We start from the raw sequence: 25,490 nt of genomic DNA on the forward strand, positions 1-25,490 counted from the left end.
CAATGTGGTCTTTGATTTCAACTTTGAAGTCAAAACATAAATGGGACCAAAGCAACAGTAATGGCATTGGAAAACAAACGACTTGTGGTTTATTACCTTTAGCTATCATTAAAGTTCTATTGTTTCTTATTTAAATGTCAACGTCTGGTCACACTGACCAATGTACGAGCTTTATAATATACTAAAAATTAAAATATGGGTACAACCACGTTGAGATTGCTGAGGAACATAAGGATCGTACTGCAGTACTTCATTTACCATAGGGCCGCTAGGTTTTTATGAGTAGAACCGACTTCCCTTTAGCTTAATATGTAATAGTCCATCCATGTACCCGCGCTTATATGGACATATAGGGAAAGTTCAACATTGGAAAGTTGAAGTCATCCCTCTTGTCATACAGTGTGACGCTTCAGAAGATAGCTTCAATATATTCACTACTAACATGATCTAAAGAGCCCGTGAAAGGTAATATCTGATGTGTGTATTCATCTAATATGTGATTATGATTAAAATGTATAACTGAATAATTATCAAACTGGCTTCGTTGGGAATGTTATGTTTAATAAGACACAGAAATATGATGTTGGTATGTTATTATTCGACCACTCTTCCTCCACGAACTGATCCGAACGCTAGCATTTCTTTACATATAGATTTTGATTAAGTATGTATTTCAAAATCATTTAGCAATAGTCAAATCACGAGGGGCTAAATAAGAAATGACTTCCAAACTTGTTTTTCTATTTCTGGATACAAACTCTGACCCACGGCTTGTAACCAACACTTCGGCCACCATGTTACATATAGGACTCTTTCATTGACAATAATACCTCCACACGGTTTAGGTTTAATCACAGAATGCCAATTTGTATAAGATTTAATTATGTCATTGATGTTTCAAGTGTAAGCACGTAAAGTGATATCCGTCGACATGAACGACGAGAGGACACAAGGAAATAACGTAATTGACACTAAATCTTATACAGTTAAAGAAGGACTGGGAGTGTCAACAACCTTCACACTGTGGCTCAGTTTGGTTGAAGTAACGCGATTGTTAGGGCCTGTATTGAAGAGCGTGTGAGCCGTTTGCTTCGACATTACCTGACACAACTTGACCAAATACTGATGAAGCGGGGAAGAATGTACACTACCCAATTATACAAAAACACGAGGATGGACTGACATAAGTTAACATGTAAAGTGTCTGTAAAGATGGTGTGTATCCGTTTATTAATTACATTTTCCACACATAAGGGTGCGAATATTTACCCGTTAATGTACAGTGGGTTTAAGCCTTAACGAGGAACGATAGTCAATGTCAGTGGTGTACATCAAGGTGTCATCATACACCACGAATGCTTCACCCGTTCGGTCTTCCACGGATATTCAGTGAAACTTCGAAAACATATCGACTTATCCATACTTCGATCCAACGGAGTACCAATATGACACCAAAGAGCAAATAGGTACGTATCTTGAGGTCATAAATATACACGTTTTTTATACGATCCATCGAGTTAGTTAAGTTAACTGGATACTGCTGTCATGTGTGACGTGTATACGAAGCATGAGGGTATTTCTATTCACCGATTGTTCAAGCGATGAGAACGCGATAAATCAACCTTAAAACTATGCACTGTCATACAATAGGAAATTCATGGTAATATAACTGCACTGTAGTATGTCGTATGAACAGCTGGACGCCAACGCGATGCACTCAAACTCCTCTTCCTTTTATCATCCCGTATATTTCATATCCTTCCTCAAATCTGTTGTATAACAAAGCTAAAATAATACTCAAATTTAAAAAAACATAACTGACAATTTCCATGAAGCACAATTAAACATGTCCTTGGTATGGGATAGTGACATTCTATTCAGGATGTCGTGTTTGTGTCATTGTATTTCCTGTTACGTAACGCGCCTAAGAAGGTCTCCACTCCCTCACGTATATACGTAACGACGTGTTATAATCTCACCCACATCGAAGGGAGTGGCGAACATATCAATCATGATGTCAAGATAACTCTTATTTGTTTTATTGAGCCCTATCTGCTTCAGGGGCTGATGGGGTAGCCTGGTGGTTAAATCGCTCGCTCGTCACCCCGAAAGCCCGGGTTCGATTCCCCACATAGGTACAATGTGTGAAGCCCATTTCTGGTGTGCCAAGCCGTAATATTGCTGGAATATTGCTAAATGCGGCGTAAAACCATACTCACTCACCAACTTCAGGAAGTAACTTAACATACTTACAGGTCAGCGATTTATTACGTTACTTGAATCAATGACGTCATGGCCATCAAGGTCAAGGGACACTGAATACTGATTCTGGTTTTAATTAAAATGTTCATCCAAGTTAGCTGTTAAAGCAACATGCCCTCTGAATCAGAATAGATGCAGTCTCCATGGAAAAGAAGTGGAAGATGTTATTGTCATTGATGATAGAAATGTCGGTTGAAGCAGAAAAATTGTGAGAAGGGAATAAAATACCCAGGTGATGAGCACATGAATTAACATTTGTTAGTAGCAACATGTTGCTGTGTTTGTATTGGACTCGTCGGTGATGCAATTCACAACAGGAGTGACATGTGTCTCTGAGTACAGAGTACGGAACCGCTGATAGTAATGTACACCTGTGATGAAATGTACATGTAGGCAATGGTGTTTGTTTCACTTACATTCCACCAGCGTGGTTCTCTTCTCAATATACATCTATAAGCAGTTGTGTGTTTATCTCGTGGGTATCGCTCGTCACTCCCACTCGACAATCATACACCGATACACCGACATTGACTTGGTCACGTCCCATCTACAACAAACCCGATACACCCACACATTGACTTGGTCACGTCCCATCTACAATTAGTACGATACACCTACACATGGACTTGGTCACGTCCCATCCACAATCAACCCAGTACACCGACACATTGACTTGGTCACGTCCCATCTACAATCAACCCGATACACCGACACATTGACTAGGTCACGTCCCTTGTACAATCGACCCGGTACTCCGACACGTTGACTTGGTCACGCCCCATCCACAATCAACCCGATACACCGAAACATTGACTTTGTCACGTCCCATCTTCAACCAACCCGATACACCCACACATTCACTTGGTCACGTCCCATCTACAATCAGTACGATACACCGACACATTGACTTGTTCACGTCCCATCTACAATCAACCCTGTACACCGACACGTTGACTTGGTCACGTCCCATCCACAATCAACCCGATACACCGACACATTGACTTGGTCACGTCCCTTGTACAATCGACCCGGTACAGTGACACATTGACTTGGACACGTCCCTTGTACAATCAACCCTGTGACCCGACAGATTGCCTTGGTCATGTCCCATCCACAATCAACCCTCTACAACGACACATTGACTTGGTCACGTCCCACCCAAAATCAACCCGATACACCTACACATTGACTTGGTCACGTCCCAAACCACAATCAACCCGATACACCTATACATTTACTTGGTCACGTCCCAAACCACAATCAACCCGATACACCTATACATTGACCAGGTCACGTCCCTTGTACAATCAACCCGATACACCTACACATTGACTTGGTCACGTCCCACCCACAATCAACCCGATACACCAACACATTGACTAGGTCACGTCCCTTGTACAATCAACTCGATACACCGACACATTGACTTGGTCACGTCCCACCCACAATCAACCCGATACACCTACACATTGATAAGGTCACGTCCCATCCACAATCAACCCGATACACCGACACATTTACTAGGTCACGTCCCTTGTACAATCAACCCTTTGACCCGACACATTGACTTGGTCACGTCGCATCCACAATCAACCCGATACACCTACACATTGACTAGGTCACGTTCCTTGTACAATCAACCCTTTGACCCGACACATTGACTTAATCCTTGTACATGCTTGCAAATGTGCCTTTTCGAAATATTTGAACTTTGATCTTCTTCTTACATTGCAGTTTCATAATGGCGTTCGTTTCCTTGGATGGTATACTCGTATTCATTAAGCAAGAAACTTCATCGCATTACACGTGTCTTATTAAGCTTATTAAGGCCTGACTAAGTGATGACTCTAAGTAGAACATCTTCCAGCTACAACATTGTTTATGATCATCCTGTTCTCAATGAGGAAACGTAGATGAATCTGCATTGCTCAAATCAGAGCAATGTGGTCTTTGATTTCAACTTTGAAGTAAAACATAAATGGGACCAAAGCAACAGTAATGGCATTGGAAAACAAACGACTTGTGGTTTATTACCTTTAGCTATCATTAAAGTTCTATTGTTTCTTATTTAAATGTCAACGTCTGGTCACACTGACCAATGTACGAGCTTTATAATATACTAAAAATTAAAATCTAGGTACAACCACGTTGAGATTGCTGAGGAACATAAGGACCGTACTGCAGTACTTCATTTACCATAGGGCCGCTAGGTTTTTTTGAGTAGAACCGACTTCCCTTTAGCTTAATATGTAATAGTCCATCCATGTACCCGCGCTTATATGGACATATAGGGAAAGTTCAACATTGGAAAGTTGAAGTCATCCCTCTTGTCATACAGTGTGACGCTACAGAAGATAGCTTCAATATATTCACTACTAACATGATCTAAAGAGCCCGTGAAAGGTAATATCTGATGTGTGTATTCATCTAATATGTGATTATGATTAAAATGTATAACTGAATAATTATCAAACTGGCTTCGTTGGGAATGTTATGTTTAAGAAGACACAGAAATATGATGTTGGTATGTTATTATTCGACCACTCTTCCACCACGAACTGATCCGAACGCTAGCATTTCTTTACATATAGATTTTGATTAAATATGTATTTCAAAATCATTTAGCAATAGTCAAATCACGAGGGGCTAAATAAGAAATGACTTCCAAACTTGTTTTTCTATTTCTGGATACAAACTCTGACCCACGGCTTGTAACCAACACTTCGGCCACCATGTTACATATAGGACTCTTTCATTGACAATAATACCTCCACACGGTTTAGGTTTAATCACAGAATGCCAATTTGTATAAGATTTAATTATGTCATTGATGTTTCAAGTGTAAGCACGTAAAGTGATCTCCGTCGACCAGAACGACGAGAGGACACAAGGAATTAACATAATTGACACTAAATATAGAACTGGACAAACACCAGTTACCCGCGGACAATTGACTATTCAAGATTTTAGTTTAAGTTAAACTCAAAACACGATCAAAACAGTGAATAGTTTTAACAATGCAAATTTATTGACCGATGTTTACACATGTGCACATAGTGTCCTCACCGAGGCAGGAAACATGAACCGTGGAACTATTCCCTCATCATAGACTCTTCCAGAGACCGCGCAAAGTCAGCATCTGAAATGATATCAACATATAAAGTGGTCATAACTATATGGCATTTAAATCATTGTATAGCCTATAGGAATAAGTGTCAGCACATCAGACTTTATTGTCTTTTTTAGGAATCATGCCGACGGGTACGATGACACGCAACAGATCAAGTCACCTATCCTGCCCAGCCAACCCATTTTGTGGCGTTTTACGACAAGCATACCTAATATATGTGCCAATTAAAGACTTTCAATACAGGTGTACAACTTAAATATTGGTATTTTTAGTTGAAACAGGTCTTATACGTTACGTACAATCCCCGACATAATGTATTATGGGACGATACTTCTGTATACCCTTATCTATCCGAATTGTGGAAACGTCGGTCGATTGTACGATTCTTCCTGGTAAATATTTGATTGATGCAAAATGTTGTCTCAGTACATTCAGCTTGAACAGCGAAACGGTGAATTTCGATTGCAGTGAGATCACGACGTGTTATATTAGCTTGATGTGGGACGTTTACTTCTTTGATGCAACTTACGAAACACTCATGGCGAATCCGTGATTCGCACCGACGATTATAGGTTTCTGTCACGCCAGACTTACTCAACTGGTCATAGCGAATTGCAAACCGTACGGCAACTGTCTGGGCCAGTCCGTAGAGAAGTCGAAAAGTGCCAGAGTTGGAAGGATGATGTGGAAATCATTAAATCACATCTTAGATAGGTACATGTATAATTAAATATCCAGGCATACCTGACCCATGACATTAATTCAGAAACAAGATGAATACATACCCCTGTCTGTGAGTTTCAAGATGTTGTTTAGGCTTTCTTCAAATTCACCGAGACTCACGGTGGCATCACCTTTGGTTAAACATAAGATTATTAATAATTAATAATTTTACATCGCTTCACATCAACATGTATGTTCCACAGGTATTTGACTGGGTCTTGTTTCACTAATGCATCCTATTCCTTTTTATTAATTGAAAAAATGGCATTTGGATGAAATCGGATATGAACAGTAATTACAACTTTTGGATCAAGTGCTTGAAGGAAACACCGTTTTAATAATGTAATAAAAGTATATAAAAATTAAATCATATACGTCATAATTTCCTAAGCCCCTTACGACCTTGACTAACTGTGAGTGAATGAGGTGTTGGGTTTAAGGCAGCTTTGAACAGTATTTCATTTATGAAATAGTGTGTAAGATTCATGTGACAATAAAGCTCAGAGTGGCACATGTCTTAGACGTTTATTTCTGTGGGCTAACCCACGGGCACGGGCGTGATGCTAATAAAACCCAAAATCATAATCAGGCCATTCCGATATTTGAACCCAGGAAACGATCAAGAGACATCTAAACAGAATTTCGATTGAGCTATCCGTGGTTACCTGACTAAAGCAGAGATATGCTGCTGAGGAACAAAGAAGCATAATCGGGGCACCTTCGACACCATGTACATAATCTGTAAGGTCTGGAACTGTACAAAGAGACAGACGTCTGCTTAACAATACAGCCCTGTTCTTTTAAAGTAATAAAGCTGGATTTCACCATATTAACTTTTATGTACTGAGCATGTGGGCATCGAATGGATGTTTTGAACTCATGAGTAGTTCCTGCTGGGTGACTTCTGCATGATTATTTATCGGATCATGATGCCAAGTATATCGGATTGGCACATCACATCGATAACAGTATCAGATATATGATAATTTAAGAGTATTTGAATGTGTATAATGCGTATGTTGTAATGTTAGTGTACATGAAAATGAAATGAAGTGTTATTTGTAGCTGAACGAGCTGAACGAATACCCATCATGTTATCGAGACAGTTATTTGTAAAATCAGGCATCAGGTAACAAAGGGACTCAATGTTTTTTGATGGTCCCGTATGAAAGAACTATCAGAGTAGTATTTATATTTAACCAATGACGTTTTGATAAATTTCCACATACCCCGCTACAGCGGTGTACAGCTGGGAAAACTATACCCGGCTGCGATGGCAACATGCGTTGTTTTATGGTTGTTGTTTTTTTTATCTCTGTGGGATCTCTATAATCTCTCACTGCAACACCTTACAGCAAAACGGCGTCGCGTAGTGCATCTTACCATTGACTTTAGATCTACGTGAAGCCAACGAACATCATTGTGACAGTCTACGCACAGCGACGTGACAGTCTACGCACAGAGACGTGACAGAGTCAAAGTGCAGAGACGTGACAGGGCCAACGAACTGCGTAGTGACAGTCTACGTACAGAGACGTGACAGAGCCAACGAACAGCGTCGTGACAGTCTACGCACAGAGACATGACAGAGCCAACGAACAGCGTCGTGACAGTCCACGTACAGAGACGTGACAGAGCCAAAGAACAGCGTCGTGACAGTCTACGTACAGAGACGTGACAGAGCCAACGAACAGCGTCGTGACAGAGCCAACGAACAGCGTCGTGACAGTCCACGTACAGAGACGTGACAAAAAGCCAACGAACAGCGTCGTGACAGTCCACGTACAGAGACGTGACAGAGCCAACGAACAGCGTCGTGACAGTTTACGTACAGAGACGTGACAGAGTCTACGTACAGAGACGTGAGAGCCAACGAACAGCGTCGTGACAGTCTACGTACAGAGACGTGACTGTCTACGTACAAAGACGTGACAGAGCCAACGAACAGCGTCGTGACAGTCTACGTACAGAGACGTGATAGAGTCTACGTACAGAGACGTGACAGAGCCAACGAACAGCGTCGTGACAGAACCAACGAACAGCGTCGTGACAGTCCACGTACAGAGACATGACAGAGCCAACGAACAGCGTCGTGACAGTCCACGTACAGAGACGTGACAGAGCCAACGAACAGCGTCGTGACAGTCTACGTACAGAGACGTGATAAAGTCTACGTACAGATACGTGACAGAGCCAACGAACAGCGTCGTGACAGAGCCAACGAACAGCGTCGTTACAGTCCACGTACAGAGACGTGACAGAGCCAACGAACAGCGTCGTGACAGAGCCAACGAACAGCGTCGTGACAGAGCCAACGAACAGCGTCGTGACAGTCCACGTACAGAGACATGACAGAGCCAACGAACAGCGTCGTGACAGTCCACGTACAGAGACGTGACAGAGCCAACGAACAGCGTCGTGACAGTGCCAACGAACAGCGTCGTGACAGTCCACGTACAGAGATGTGACAGAGCCAACGAACAGCGTCGTGACAGTCTACGTACAGAGACGTGACAGAGCCAACGAACAGCGTCGTGACAGAGCCAACGAACAGCGTCGTGACAGTCCACGTACAGAGACGTGACAAAAAGCCAACGAACAGCGTCGTGACAGTCCACGTACAGAGACGTGACAGAGCCAACGAACAGCGTCGTGACAGTTTACGTACAGAGACGTGACAGAGTCTACGTACAGAGACGTGAGAGCCAACGAACAGCGTCGTGACAGTCTACGTACAGAGACGTGACTGTCTACGTACAAAGACGTGACAGAGCCAACGAACAGCGTCGTGACAGTCTACGTACAGAGACGTGACAGAGTCTACGTACAGAGACGTGACAGAGCCAACGAACAGCGTCGTGACAGAGCCAACGAACAGCGTCGTGACAGTCCACGTACAGAGACATGACAGAGCCAACGAACAGCGTCGTGACAGTCCACGTACAGAGACGTGACAGAGCCAACGAACAGCGTCGTGACAGTCTACGTACAGAGACGTGATAAAGTCTACGTACAGATACGTGACAGAGCCAACGAACAGCGTCGTGACAGAGCCAACGAACAGCGTCGTTACAGTCCACGTACAGAGACGTGACAGAGCCAACGAACAGCGTCGTGACAGAGCCAACGAACAGCGTCGTGACAGAGCCAACGAACAGCGTCGTGACAGTCCACGTACAGAGACATGACAGAGCCAACGAACAGCGTCGTGACAGTCCACGTACAGAGACGTGACAGAGCCAACGAACAGCGTCGTGACAGTGCCAACGAACAGCGTCGTGACAGTCCACGTACAGAGATGTGACAGAGCCAACGAACAGCGTCGTGACAGTCTACGTACAGAGACGTGACAGAGCCAACGAACAGCGTCGTGACAGTCCACGTACAGAGACGTGACAGAGCCAACGAACAGCGTCGTGACAGTCCACGTACAGAGACGTGAAAGACCAAACGAACAGCGTCGTGACAGTCTACGTACAGAGACTTGACAGAGCCAACGAACAGCGTCGTGACAGAGCCAACGAACAGCGTCGTGACAGTCCACGTACAGAGACGTGACAGAGCCAACGAACAGCGTCGTGACAGTCCACGTACAGAGACGTGACAGAGCCAACGAACAGCGTCGTGACAGTCCACGTACACAGACGTGATAGAGTCTACGTACAGAGACGTGACAGAGCCAACGAACAGCGTCGTGACAGAGCCAACGAACAGCGTCGTGACAGTCCACGTACAGAGACATGACAGAGCCAACGAACAGCGTCGTGACAGTCCACGTACAGAGACGTGACAGAGCCAACGAACAGCGTCGTGACAGTCTACGTACAGAGACGTGATAGAGTCTACGTACAGAGACGTGACAGAGCCAACGAACAGCGTCGTGACAGAGCCAACGAACAGCGTCGTTACAGTCCACGTACAGAGACGTGACAGAGCCAACGAACAGCGTCGTGACAGAGCCAACGAACAGCGTCGTGACAGAGCCAACGAACAGCGTCGTGACAGTCCACGTACAGAGACATGACAGAGCCAACGAACAGCGTCGTGACAGTCCACATACAGAGACGTGACAGAGCCAACGAACAGCGTCGTGACAGAGCCAACGAACAGCGTCGTGACAGTCTACGTACAGAGACGTGACAGAGCCAACGAACAGCGTCGTGACAGTCTACGTACAGAGACGTGACAGAGCCAACGAACAGCGTCGTGACAGTCCACGTACAGAGACGTGACAGAGCCAACGAACAGCGTCGTGACAGTCCACGTACAGAGACGTGACAGAGCCAACGAACAGCGTCGTGACAGTCTACGTACAGAGACTTGACAGAGCCAACGAACAGCGTCGTGACAGAGCCAACGAACAGCGTCGTGACAGTCCACGTACAGAGACATGACAGAGCCAACGAACAGCGTCGTGACAGTCCACGTACAGAGACGTGACAGAGCCAACGAACAGCGTCGTGACAGTCTACGTACAGAGACGTGATAGAGTCTACGTACAGAGACGTGACAGAGCCAACGAACAGCGTCGTGACAGTCTACGTACAGAGACGTAACAGTGTCTACGTACAGAGACGTGACAGAGACGTGACAGCGACGACAAACACTTCCCATCTCAATCTCCGTTGGTTTTCAAATTCTGGTAAAATGGTTCTAGGCATATCCCTCCGTTCGAATTACTCTCTTTTTGGCCATTTACCCCGTTTACCTCGAGTAGACATCTCGTATTCTCCTCGTGAAAAGCCGACCACAAATAATATAGTCACAATAACGCTACTGACTGCAATGTCTAAATGTGTACCTACCATCTGTATCGGCCAAACTCAAGAACTCCTCAGCGTCCCGAGCTTCGAATATCTTCTCGGCCTCTGATTGGTCAATCTGTCCGTCCTCATTCAGATCATAACTTTCAGTGTTGCGCTTTCCACCTGACATAAAAGACGGGGTATATCACCGAGTTGTACTACATAATGTTGTAATAGATATGTGAAAAACGTTTATAACAATAGATTTTACACGATCACAAAGCCGATCATGTACATAGTTAAAGAGGTTTACTAAGGGCAACTGACAATTCTAGCAAACTTGATTTCAGTAAACTTGTTTTATGATCACCTCAGTTTATGATCACCACAATTCTTCAGACAAAATGTCACATTTTGAAGCAAGTCATTAGTTTAAAAATCGTGTGTGTTGAAGCAGCTTGCATTGTCTCAATGTATGACAAAAAACACAAAATGTATAAAGTTTACGCCTGATTTAGACAGCTGTGCTATAAACATTTAGTACACACAGATTTCCAATTACGCCATATGCGATTCATGATTAACTAAGACTTATCTAAAGACAAAACTCAAAACCAAAAGAGATTTTCACAATACGCGTTGTAAGCTTCACGATGACTTTACCTATAAGGGCTGTTGCTATAGGCAGGACTGTGCGCACAACCCTGATAACTCTTGGGACTCGGATACGAATCCTGAGCCATCGGCGACGAGCGTCGACATCTTGCAGCACCAGAACTGCCACTAGGAACAACAACGCCAGACGCATCTGTGGAGATCAACAATATCGGGGGTGAGCTACGAGGCCCTGTACAACATGAAGACCTGATAATTAATAATCAGTTTAACTTAGGCTTCCAAACATAGACACACAGATCTTACATTGACTCCTTGCCATTTTCGTGGTGGTAGGGCTGGGGGTTTTGAGGAGTGCGGTTGTTTGCGGGTGGGAAGAGGGTGATCACTGCACATGCAAATGTTCCAGGGACGGCATTACCAGGTTACATGTATACAGTGGGCGATAAGGCAGCCAACTTGACAAAACGAATACCGGCGTTAGATTCTCCGCTAGTGACCGGGTTGTTATTCAGCCTTGGGACCAACAAAGTTTACAGGTCTTTACAATGTGATCACTACCCCTAGTGTACAGTACATTCACTCTACGCAGTCAACATAACCAACTCGTCCGATGGTAGTTGACCATCTGCTGGAAACACGAACATACGAACATAGACCAGAAACACAAGTGAGAAAACGTGTGGTGTCACCCTGGGCAAGTAACTTATTTCAAATGTGCCAGGGAATGGGTACCCGATATGTGATGTACAACGTGGATGTAAAAACTCTCTAGCCTAGGCTGTATACTCCTAAGGGAGTTGACAATGACAGCCGGCATGCAAACTGGGCGGGGAACAAATATAACAGCATTTAAGCAGATACTAGTATCTGGATACCTGCGATATATAAATGTGTTATATAATAATATTATGATAACAATATATATTAGAGATGCATACACACGTTGATATTAACATTAGGAATTTTAGAGACAATATTATATATCATAAATCATTATTATCATCGGGTTATAAGGAGTATGTACACAAGGGCACGAGTAGGCAAGTAGATGGTTGATCTTGAGTGTCATGGCACCCTTATGTACTACAACCACTACTACTACTACTACTACTACTACTACTACTACTACTACTACTACTACCACTACTACTACTACTACTACTACTACTACTACTACTACTACTACTACTACTACTACTACTACTACTACTACTACTACAACTACTACTACTACTACTACAACTACTACTACTACTACTACCACTACTACTACTACTACTACTACTATTACTACCACCACTACTACTACTACTACTACTACTACTACTACTACTACTACTACTACTACCACTACTACTACTACTACTACTACTATTACTACCACCACTACTACTACTACTACTACTACTACTACTACTACTACTACTACTACTACTACTACAACCACTACTACTACTACTACTACTACTACTACTACTACTACTACTACCACTACTACTACTACTACTACTACTACTACAACTACTACTACTACAACTACTACTACTACTACTACTACCACTACTACTACTACTACTACTACAACTACTACTACTACTACTACTACAACTACTACTACTACAACTACTACTACTACTACTACTACCACTACTACAACTACTACTACTACCACTACTACTACTACTACTACTACAACTACTACTACTACAACTACTACTACTACTACTACTACCACTACTACTACTACTACTACTACTACTACCACCACTACTACTACTACTACCACTACTACAACCACTACTACTACGACTACTACTACTACTACTACAACTACTACTACTACTACAACTACTACTATTACTGCTACTATTACCACTACTACTATTACTACTACTACTATTACTGCTACTATTACTACTACTACTATTACTATTACTACTACGTATACTAGGCCATGTAAAAAGCACAATATTCCACACTACTGAGGGGTATGTCAAAAGTTCATGACACTATACTAGCATCTTCAGCTCCCTGGGGAGTATACAAACCACACTGCCTGTTTGGCACTTGAATGTTTCGAAGTTCACAAACCCATAACAAACCCACGAACAACACGTTACAACGCTAACTACATTGACTTATTTTATGTACACTCGCCCTTCGTTGTTGGAAATGAGAACTTTCAGGTTAACACACTACAAAACACGTCGACGTACGGGTACCCCAAATAAACATAGTAACTCACCTTGTAGAATCGAATGAAGAGATAAATCTGCATTATACCTGTCTCCTTATATACGTATGTGATTCAGGATGCAGACAAGCTGTCGATGTATCCGACTATGGTCGTGTGTCGCCTCTCCGTACAGGTGTCAGAAAACATAACAAACTCTCCTTTTAACATACAAACTCTCCTGTTGCTGTCACGTCCATTGACGCTTCCAATCACATGATATTGTTTTTGAATTGGAAATGATATATTGTTACACATACATGTAGCTGAATATATAAAAATGCAATACTTTCAAACAAGTATTTAAACTAAAAAACAAAAATGTGTTTGAGGGTCTATGCCAATATTTATCTCATCGTACGTGTGACCTGACAAAGATGATATCATATTGACTTTCGAGATATCATACATGTATGTTCTACACATAAATATATGTATAGAGTATTAGTTACATGAAACATGATATTACAGACATAATATTTCATATTGTTTAATGTAGTCATTTCACATTGTACACCTTCTAGCACATGAGCATGTGAGTTGTTTAGTCTACTCTATCACTAAAGGACGGGGCACCGGAACATGTTTAGGATCAATTATGAAATACCTGAGTACACTCATTTTTCAGTTGCTCATAACTCAGTGGCATATGTATTGATAATACTAGCCAATGAAATATAATTCTTTGAGCGAAACCTGAAATCTAGGTTTTATTTTTCAAATTCGTTTTGGAGAGGCACCTTTTCCCTCCGACGATAATTCTTCTCCGCTTGGTTGATGCATGTCATCGATCCCGATTGCGTGGATCGATGCTCATGACATCAATAACCAGATTGTCTTGCCAGACTCGATTATTTACAGTCCGCCGCTATATGGCTGAAATATTGCTGAGTGCGGCGTTAAACAACAAACAAACACACTTCTCCGCTTTCTCCACGAAGTTCAATCGGATAAATAACATATATAACTGTATTGACATTTTCTTTTCTGAATACATTCATTACCAAATCGTAAAACTGTATTTTAACAAACTGCCTCAGCAAATTACAGTTTGATTTATTCGCGAAAATAATAATCTGGTTAATTCAGACGATACCAAGTTTTCATTTGAGACAAGTGTGTATCTAATGGTGGCATTAATAAAAATCATAAACAAGACTGAGTGAGAGTCTAGCGACACTTTGAACAGTATGTCAGTTGTATAACCATTTTTATGTGAGAGGAAATCCCGAAGTGAGTGAGCGAGTAGGGTTTTACGCTGCTTTTAGCAATATTCCAGCAATATCACGGCAGGGGACATCAGAAATGGGTTTCACAAATTGTACCCATGTGGGGAATCGAACCCGTGACTTCGGCTTGACGAGCGAACGCTTTAACCACTAGGCTACCCAACAGCCCTAACCCGAAGTGATGCGGGTCTCAGACGTTGGTGAATCCAATGAGTATGGATGACTTCAACAGATTCCTGTATCCATCGGACATAAATGTAAAGGTATGATGACCGTCAACATTCGCTTGTGAGGAAAGTTATGAAAATGAAAACAGTCTCTTCATTACCATTCATTCATACTTTTGTTTTCAAATGTGATGCTGAAGCCTATTGTGAGCAGCATATATGTCTTGCACATGGTTATTGTGTTTCTGTCTGTCTGTCTGTCTGTCTGCAACTGGCATACATTATGTCACGCACTATACAGTATCAAATAAAGCACAACAGATACCTGGGCGTTTAAGGGCTCTCACACGATGTTATATAATGATCTTGAATATCCATTTCCATTGAAAAATTACGAAGGGCTGTAAATAAAATTAAATCAAATTCAATCAATCTGTTTAATGAGACAATAATTATTTCTCATATCCTTATAATCAGGTAATCTCAAAGTATTTCAAAACTAAGCAAAGTGCTGATTAACCCTTTTCGCGAACACATGGTGTCGTCATTGATTTTCCGAACTGTTGTGTTATTGGCCGTTCCAACCCACGTGAGATGTGACTGTAGAGTAGGTCCCTGTCTTTGTTTGGTTAACGGTATTGTGTAGGGAGTGTCTGATTGAACACTGTCGTGTCAAAGACAATTCTCGTACATCAAACATTACAGCTGATGCTGACACTGATAGCTTCAACAGATGGTTGTATCCTGGACCAATCCTTCACAATACTGGTCAACATTCATCTCGCCAACAATGCACTTCATGAACCTTCAGTCATTGTAGGGCGGTGGGGTAGCCTAGTGGTTAAAGCGTTCGATCGTCACGCCGAAGACCAGATTCCCTACTTTGGTATATTGTGTGAAGCCCTTTTCTGGTGTCCCCCGCCGTGATATTGCTAGAATATTGCGTTTTGCGGCGTAAAACCTTACTAACTCACTCAGTCATGATGTCTCTGCATATGTTCTTGTACTCAGTTGAACCCTGTATATATTCCGAGTTGGAATAGCCCCCCGCAACTTGTGTTGGAAATAAGATTTGTTTTTTTTGTTTGTTGTTAAATGCCCCACTCAGCAATATTCCAGCTATATGACGGCGGTCTGAAAAAAATCGAGTCTGGACCGGACAATCCCGTGATTGACATCATGAGCATCAATCCACGCAACTGGGATACGATGACATGCATGAACTAAGTCAACGAACCTGACCACCCGATCCCGTTAGTCGTCTCTTACGACAAGCACAGTCGCCTTTTACGGCAAGCATGGGTTGCTGAAAACATAAACATGTATTCTACCCCGGATCCTCACGGGTCTGGAAATAAGAGGCGACTATATAGATCGAGTGGTCAGACTCGATGACGTGGTTGACTGTGTACAGAAACAAAACAGTGGATTCCATTGGATTTTCAGTGGGATGCAACGGAAATTGTACACGTGAGACGTAATTCAAAATTAACATATATCGCTTTTGGTTTAAACGAAATCACTAAACGCGCTGTCGTGTCACTGTAGTTTCTGGTCCACTACGTCACAGCGTGTCTGGTTGCATGGCAGGAGAACTGCTGTGCGGCGGCAGACAACAAACAAACAGTTCTCCTTTTAGGCAAATCGTGTGAGTGGCGGGTGGTACCGGTAGTGCAGGGCCAGGTAACACCTGTGTCATCGCTGTGACGTCGTTCTATTGTTTGAACACTCCATTATTTTTCAGGAATGGAGAGTTGTTTGTCAACTATACATTATCTTGAATCAACATTTAAATGACTTCAACTTGGAACAGACGGAACTATTTTTTTACATTTATTGACAAGTGAATAATTTCATTTTTTCGGAAAACATGTGTCGCCAGGCGGGGTTCGAATCCGCATTGTTTGATCTGAGGTCGTGTCATTGTCAACCTCAGCTAGGGCGGCACATGAAGGTATGGTGTGAAATTAACTAATAAATATTTTCATAATTTTGCATAATGCTTAAAAGCTAGTATATATTCTGTGTTAGAGCAGGTTACCTACAAAAATGTTTATAGTTATATCAATTAAATCAATTAGATCAATAAATAATAGTTCAGGACACACCGAGATTATGAAGAGCCGTGTACCATGCATTGTAAATGTTAGCTCGCGACGTAGCTTGGTGCACGTGCAACAGCGACAGAGAACGTATTCCTCGTGCATCACACAGTATAAATACAGACGACAAAGAGTTCTGGTTTATTTTTCAAATATTTTCCACAACAGAATATTTTGTCAAAGTGTAAAAGTAGGGATGAGTTTTAAGTAGGGGAATTTCCTCGTAACTCTCCATTCTTTAAAAACAATGGTCCTCGGCCCCTCCGGTGCCTCTGCTCCATTATTTTTAAGGAATGGAGAGTCACTCGAACATTCCCCTCTACGTAATCGACACTGATTATTCTCTGGCATTGGCGTTTCATATTTCAGAAACTCATCAGCTCAAAACTCATAATACTATTCCTTTAAATAATTCTAATCATCGCTTCCTTTTATATTCGCAAACTGTTATTTGAGATACTCGTTGTAATTACCCGAAACATCCCATAATAGGTGAATATCATCAACATCTCTCCACTTGTTCCTGCATGTACATTTAATATTCTGTAGGTGTCCGCAAAATAACACAGACCTGGGCAAGCCGAGCAGAACTAGAAATGTATGCTCGTGTCTACACAGAGCTAATAAAAAATAATGAATTTCTATCACCATGCATCTTCCCGAGGCAAGGGCGTTAACTGACCATGCAAAGTCCAGTTTCCACCCTTTAGCCGAACTAGACAACATGCAGATTTCAGTGGAATGAAGGATTGCAAAGCATGTGCACGCCATCTGGGCGTCGACTGATATTTTGCAAATCTTTTCATGTTCTCTCATGGTGTAATTTGATGCACTTCGCTAGGTTTATGCCCGTTTCCTTACAATATAGAACCTGTTATATACAACCAAACACCTTGCTCACTCATATACGTATACTAACAGCAGTCGTGGTGACTAGGTAACACGGCTGATAAACGGACATGCACAGTTTGCTCCCTCTTGCTTCGGTATGTCGCTGACATGTTTCGTAGTGAATCCTGCATCTCCAGTACAATAAACCTCTCCTGCCTTTATCTTGCTGATTGTATACACGAAACCACCATCACACAAATAACTACAACCTCAGGGCGTGGGAAAAGTGGGTGAGTGAGTATGGTTTTACGCCGCTTTTAGCAATATTCCAGCAATATCACGGCGGGGGTCACCAGAAATGGGCTTCACACATTGTACCAATGTCGGGGATTGAACCCGGGTCTTCGGCGTGACGAGCAAACGCTTTAACCACCAGGCTTTTAACCACCGCCCAGGGCGTGGGAAGACATGTCGAATGAGATGCACATAACTTCAGCAAATTATATGTATAGGGGAAAACACGCCTCCGAGGTTTGGGTTGAAAACTTAGGGGTAGTGTTTTCCCTGGCTGGAAGTGAAAATTAAGTTTTGCTTCTGCTATTTAATTCATTCCAAACTGTATAATGTCCCTTTGAATCAGGTAATATCCTAATAGATCATGTTCCCCTGCCAAGTTGATGTACATAACTCTTACTAACAAACTTTCTGTCCCTATCATCTTGAAAAGTGTCTGGAAATGGTGTAATCTATTCCGGTAGATAGAAATATTAGAACGTTGAAGATAACGTTACAAGATCTTGGTATATTATTATTCGACCACTCTTCCTCCACGAACTGATCCGAACGCTAGCATCAACATAATGATTTTGATGAAGTTTGCATTTCAAAATCATTTAGCAAAAGTCATATCACGAAGGGCAAAATGAGAAATGACTTGTTTATAGTTCTGGATTCAAACTAGGACCTTCGGCTCGTAACCAACAATTCGGCCACCATGTTACATATAGGACTCTTTCATTGACAATAATATCTCTACACGGTTTAGCACAAAATTCCAATCTGTATAAGATATAATTATGTCATTGATGTTTTAAGTGTAAGCACGTAAAGTGATCTCCATCGACCAGAACGACGAGAGGACACAAGGAATTAACATAATTGACACTAAATATAGAACTGGACAAACACAAGTAACCCGCAGATAATTGACTATTTCAAGATTTTAGTTTAAGTTAAAATCAAAACACGATCAAAACAGTCAATAGTTTTAACAATGCAAATTTATTGACCGATGTTTACACATGTGCACACAATGTGCTAACCGAGGCAGGAAACATGAACCGTGGAACTATTCCCTCATCATAGACTCTTCCAGAGACCGCGCAAAGTCAGCATCTGAAATGATATCAACATATAAAGTGGTCATAACTCTATGGCATTTAAGTCATTGTATAGCCTATAGGAATAAGTGTCAGCACATCAGACTTTATTGTCTTTTTTAGGAATCATGCCGACGGGTACGATGACACGCAACAGATCAAGTCACCTATCCTGCCCAGCCGACCTATTTTGTTGCCTCCTACGACAAGCATATGTAATATATGTGACAATAATTTTTTTTAATTACATGTGTACAACTTAAATATTGGTATTTTTAGTTGAAACAGGTCTTATACGTTACGTACAATCCCCGGCATAATGTATTATGGGACGATACTTCTGTATACCCTTATCTATCCGAGTTGTGGATACGTCGGTCGATTGTACGATTCTTCCTGGTAAATATTTGTTTGATGCTAAATGGTTTTTTCAGTAGATTCAGCTTGAACAGTGAAACATTGAATTTTGATTGCCGTTAGATCACGACGTGTCAGCTTGATGTGGGGCGTTTACTTCTTTGATGTAAACTCACGAAATACACATGACTAATCTGTGATTGGCATCCACAATTACAGGACTGAGTCACGCCAGAGCTTATCAACTGGTCACAGCGAATTGCGGATCACACGACAACTATCGGGGTCACTCCGTAGAGAAACAAGTTCTTGTGTTGGAAGGATTTTGTGGAAAATGGGGATTTCTACACGAGTGTCTGTCGGATACCATTGATCTTACACTTAACGAGTTGTTTCAAAACGTATCCAACGAGCGAAAGCGTCGTCGTTGTGCGTGATTTAGCGTCAGTCATGGCGTCACACAGGACGGAAACTTTAACGGTTTCTGTTGAATTCACCACATCATTGCAATGTATATATTTGAAATTCCATAATTAATGCAACGATACTCTTCCCATGAATATTCTCAAACGCGTGACCGAGCCAAGGTATGCAACAATTAGACGACATTACCTCCACAAATGCTACACAGTATAAAATCTGAATATTACTTTGTTTACATATCCGCAAGTACGGTTTTCCGAGCACAGTGTTCGTTTCCACACCTAATTTATTTCCCATGATTTCATCTAGATAATTTGCATTGGTGACAAAGTCCATTTGTCATTTATTTCTAAAGTGTATGAGGAATTCAGGGATGTATATATAGCAGTTGAGTTTGAAATATACCTGATCGAGTAGGCGTCTCATAACCGGCATTTTGTAAACACAATATGGCAGAACGTACACTTCGGCGTTAGTGTATGTGCCTTTTCCAAAACATTCTAAAGGATTCTAGGCTCATCTGCGACGTTTCAGAATTATCATGAATGATTTGATACCCGTGATCACTAATATGCTATTTTTCTACTTAAATTATTCGAGTAAATATCCGATATTTAGATTTATAAGCACATAGTAAATAACGCTGTGAATTGTGATTTGGCGAGATTTACGATGTACCTAATTTTTCAGAGGTCACTTTCAGTAATTTGACTTTGCCCCAAATGACAGTAAATGATAAACAGAAGGGGGAATTCGAAACTGTGAAGAGTATTAGTTTGCGTGATGTATTTGGAATTTTATTCGTCTTCGAAGTGGGTGTTGAAGAGGAGGGACATATGTATCGCTGTGGCTCCAAAAAAGTTAACGTTGACATAACAACAGATATTGTAGCTGTTAATAATAACAAACAAACTCGCAGACAAGGACGAGTTCGATCTCACACATATGTTTGATACCAGTTATCTAAAATGGGTTTCTCACCCACAGGTGTGTAAGAAATCATTACATCACAACTTAGATGGGATTCCCGGGATACCCGCATGTCCAGGGTAGCATAGGTAAAATTTTAATCCAGGCATACCTAATTATAATCCGTGACATTAATACAGAAACAAGATGAATACATACCCCTGTCTGTGAGTTTCAAGATGTTGTTTAGGCTTTCTTCAAATTCACCGAGACTCACGGTGGCATCACCTTTTGTCAAACATAAGATTATTAATAATTTTACATCACTTCAAATCAACGTGTATGTTCCACAGATACGGAACTGGGGTTTTGTTACTGATGAAACAGAGGATATTTCCTGTGTCGAGTTTTAAACAGAGTTCAAAACATATTCTTGAAAGCTGCAGGACCGCTGTTAGAAACGAAGAAATACTTGCTGGTCAAGTAACAAAATGGCGCTTTGCTAAACGAACAGTCTCGATTGACGAGTCAAATGAGAAATTTACAGCTCATAACGAAACATCTCCGAGAGAATAACAAACAACAAGAAGCGATATTAATTCCATAAATGACCATCTGTCATTATTTTGTCTTGTCAATGTGGAACCGTCAAAGTGTAATGTTCACTGCAATGAAAATATCCCCTTTCTCAACTTCAGAAAACATTGTATATAGGTATATGATAATTATGTTCATGAACGTAAATCAAAATGTGATATTTGTACTTGAAGGGGCATTTACCCATCATGTCTGTAAGACAATTGTAAATCATGCGGTGTTATTCGATGGTTCCATGTAAAAGAAATATATGAGTAATATTTTATCTGACCAATGACGATAAATGTTCATATATTCCGCTACAGTGGTGTACAACTGGACAAAATATACCCCGCTGTCATGGCAACATACGTTTTGGTGATAACTCTGTTATCTCTTCAACTCAAGCTACTTACTGGGAAACAGCGTCGCATCTTACTCTCCGTTTGTTTTTAAATTCTGATAAATGATAAGCATGACGGTAAGGTAAGTCGTTGTCGGCGTATCCCTCGTGGAATACAGTTCGATGTACTCTCTGGGCGGCCGTATATACCTTGTGATAAGCTTACCACTTATAATACACTCACCATAACGCTACTGACTACGACTACGAATGTGTACGTACCATCTGTATCAGCCAAACTCAAGAACTCCTCAGCGTCCCGAGCTTCGAATATCTTCTCTGCCTCTGATTGGTCAATCTGTCCGTCCTCATTCAGATCATAACTTTCAGTGTCACGCTTTCCTTCTGATGTAAAAGAAGGAGTCTTTCACATAATGTTTATGAATAGATACGGTAAATAATTTTATAATAATGACACTTTACACGATCACAATGCAGATCCGATAAATTGTTAAAGGGGTGCAGGTTCGGATCAACTGGCAATCCCAGCAAATGTGATTCCAGTCATCCAGCACACTTACTTTAAAATACCAGTTCACAATACATTGTGTGTATCAGTCATGATCTCAACTACTCGGACAGAATGTCACAGTTTGAAATTTACAATTCATCATGAAAATCTGGACCTTGCCTGGCCTGATTGAGTCAACTGTGTTCAATATATGTAGTGTACATAATACACAGATTTTCCAATTACGCTAAATGCGATTCATGTTTAATTTATGGCATATTTTACGACAAAACTTAAAACAAAAACATATTTTCAAATACACGTCATAAGCTTCATGATGAATATGTCATTACTTATAATGGCTTCTGCTATAGGCAGGACTGTGCGCACAACCCTGATAACTCTTGGGACTCGGATACGAATCCTGAGCCATCGGCGACGAGCGTCGACATCTTGCAGCACCAGAACTGCCACTAGGAACAACAACGCCAGACGCATCTGTGGAGATCAACAATATCGGGGGTGAGCTACGAGGCCCTGAACAACATGAAGACCTGATAAATAATAATCAGTTTAACTATGGCTTCCCAACATAGACACACACATCTTACATTGACTCCTTGCCATTTTCGTGGTGGTAGGGCTGGGGGTTTTGAGGAGTGCGGTTGTTTGCGGGTGGGAAGAGGGTGATCACTGCAAATGCAAATGTTCCAGGGACGGCATTACCAGGTTACATGTATACAGTGGGCGATAAGGCAGCCAACTTGACAAAACGAATACCGGCGTTAGATTCTCCGCTAGTGACCGGGTTGTTATTTAGCCTTGGGATCAACAACGTTTACAGGTCTTTACAATGTGATCACCACCCCTAGAGTATAGTACATTCACTCTACGCAGTCAACATAACCAACTCGTCCGATGGTAGTTGACCATTTGGTGGAAACACGAACATACGAACATAGACCAGAAACACAAGTGAGAAAACGTGTGGTGTCACCCTGGGCAAGTAACTTATTTCAAATGTGCCAGGGAATGGGTACCCGATATGTGATGTACAACGTGGATGTAAAAACTCTCTAGCCTAGGCTGTATACTCCTAAGGGAGTTGACAATGACAGCCGGCATGCAAAATAGGCGGGAAACAAATATAACAGCATTTAAGCAGATACTAGTATCTGGATACCTGCGATATATAAATGTGTTATATAATAATATTATGATAACAATATATATTAGAGATGCATACACACGTTGATATTAACATTAGGAATTTTAGAGACAATATTATATATCATAAATCATTATTATCATCGGGTTATAAGGAGTATGTACACAAGGGCACGAGTAGGCAAGTAGATGGTTGATCTTGAGTGTCATGGCACCCTTATGTACTACAACCACTACTACTACTACTACTACTACTACTACTACTACTACTACTACTACTACTACTACTACTACTACTACCACTACTACTACTACTACTACTACTACTACTACTACTACTACTACTACTACTACTACCACTACTACTACTACTACTACTACTACTACTACTACTACTACTACTACAACTACTACTACTACTACTACTACTACCACTACTACTACTACTACTACTACTACTACTACTACAACTACTACTACTACTACTACTACTACTACTACTACAACTACTACTACTACTACCACTACTACTACTACTACTACTACTACTACAACCACTACTACTACTACTACTACTACTACTACTACAACTACTACTACTACTACCACTACTACTACTACTACTACTACCACTACTACTACTATTACCACTACTACTACTACTACTACTACTACTACTACTACTACTACTACTACTACAACTACTACTACTACTACTACCACTACTACTACTACTACTACTACTATTACTACCACCACTACTACTACTACTACCACTACTACAACCACTACTACTACGACTACTACTACTACTACTACTACTACTACTACAACTACTACTACTACTACTATTACTACTACTATTACTACTATTACTACTACTACTATTACTGCTACTATTACTACTACTACTATTACTATTACTACTACGTATACTAGGCCATGTAAAAAGCACAATATTCCACACTACTGAGGGGTATGTCAAAAGTTCATGACACTATACTAGCATCTTCAGCTCCCTGGGGAGTATACAAACCACACTGCCTGTTTGGCACTTGAATGTTTCGAAGTTCACAAACCCATAACAAACCCACGAACAACACGTTACAACGCTAACTACATTGACTTATTTTATGTACACTCGCCCTTCGTTGTTGGAAATGAGAACTTTCAGGTTAACACACTACAAAACACGTCGACGTACGGGTACCCCAAATAAACATAGTAACTCACCTTGTAGAATCGAATGAAGAGATAAATCTGCATTATACCTGTCTCCTTATATACGTATGTGATTCAGGATGCAGACAAGCTGTCGATGTATCCGACTATGGTCGTGTGTCGCCTCTCCGTACAGGTGTCAGAAAACATAACAAACTCTCCTTTTAACAAACAAACCCTCCTGTTGCTGTCACGTCCATTGACGCTTCCAATCACATGATATTGTTATTGAATTGGAAATGATATATTGTTACACATACATGTAGCTGAATATATAAAAATGCAATACTTTCAAACAAGTATTTAAACTAAAAAACAAAAATGTGTTTGAGGGTCTAAGCCAATATTTATCTCATCGTACGTGTGACCTGACAAAGATGATATCATATTGACTTTCGAGATATCATACATGTATGTTCTACACATAAATATATGTATAGAGTATTAGTTACATGAAACATGATATTACAGACATAATATTTCATATTGTTTAATGTAGTCATTTCACATTGTACACCTTCTAGCACATGAGCATGTGAGTTGTTTAGTCTACTCTGTCACTAA

At 41.2% G+C, this 25,490-nt stretch overlaps 2 protein-coding genes across 2 annotated transcripts; both read right to left on the minus strand.

Annotated features, from left to right (window-relative positions):
- Window positions 1–5,268: 5,268 nt before the first annotated feature.
- LOC125373223 lies at window positions 5,269–13,849 on the minus strand. The gene is made up of 5 exons (XM_048384219.1): window positions 13,724–13,849; window positions 11,524–11,668; window positions 10,921–11,043; window positions 6,178–6,246; window positions 5,269–5,401 (listed from the first exon to the last, which is right to left on the minus strand). Exons 1-5 carry the CDS (start codon window positions 13,754–13,756, stop codon window positions 5,355–5,357), a joined length of 417 nt encoding a protein of 138 aa, XP_048240176.1. The 5' UTR covers window positions 13,757–13,849; the 3' UTR covers window positions 5,269–5,354.
- Window positions 13,850–19,302: 5,453 nt separating this feature from the next.
- LOC125373342 lies at window positions 19,303–25,072 on the minus strand. The gene is made up of 5 exons (XM_048384357.1): window positions 24,939–25,072; window positions 22,892–23,036; window positions 22,310–22,432; window positions 21,328–21,396; window positions 19,303–19,435 (listed from the first exon to the last, which is right to left on the minus strand). The coding sequence occupies exons 1-5, from the start codon at window positions 24,969–24,971 to the stop codon at window positions 19,389–19,391; spliced, it is 417 nt and encodes a 138-aa protein (XP_048240314.1). The 5' UTR covers window positions 24,972–25,072; the 3' UTR covers window positions 19,303–19,388.
- Between the last annotated feature and the right edge of the window lie 418 nt (window positions 25,073–25,490).

Source organism: Haliotis rufescens, unplaced genomic scaffold (assembly GCF_023055435.1).
Source record: "Haliotis rufescens isolate VD_foot unplaced genomic scaffold, xgHalRufe1.0.p SCAF_5, whole genome shotgun sequence".
Taxonomy (NCBI): domain Eukaryota; kingdom Metazoa; phylum Mollusca; class Gastropoda; order Lepetellida; family Haliotidae; genus Haliotis; species Haliotis rufescens.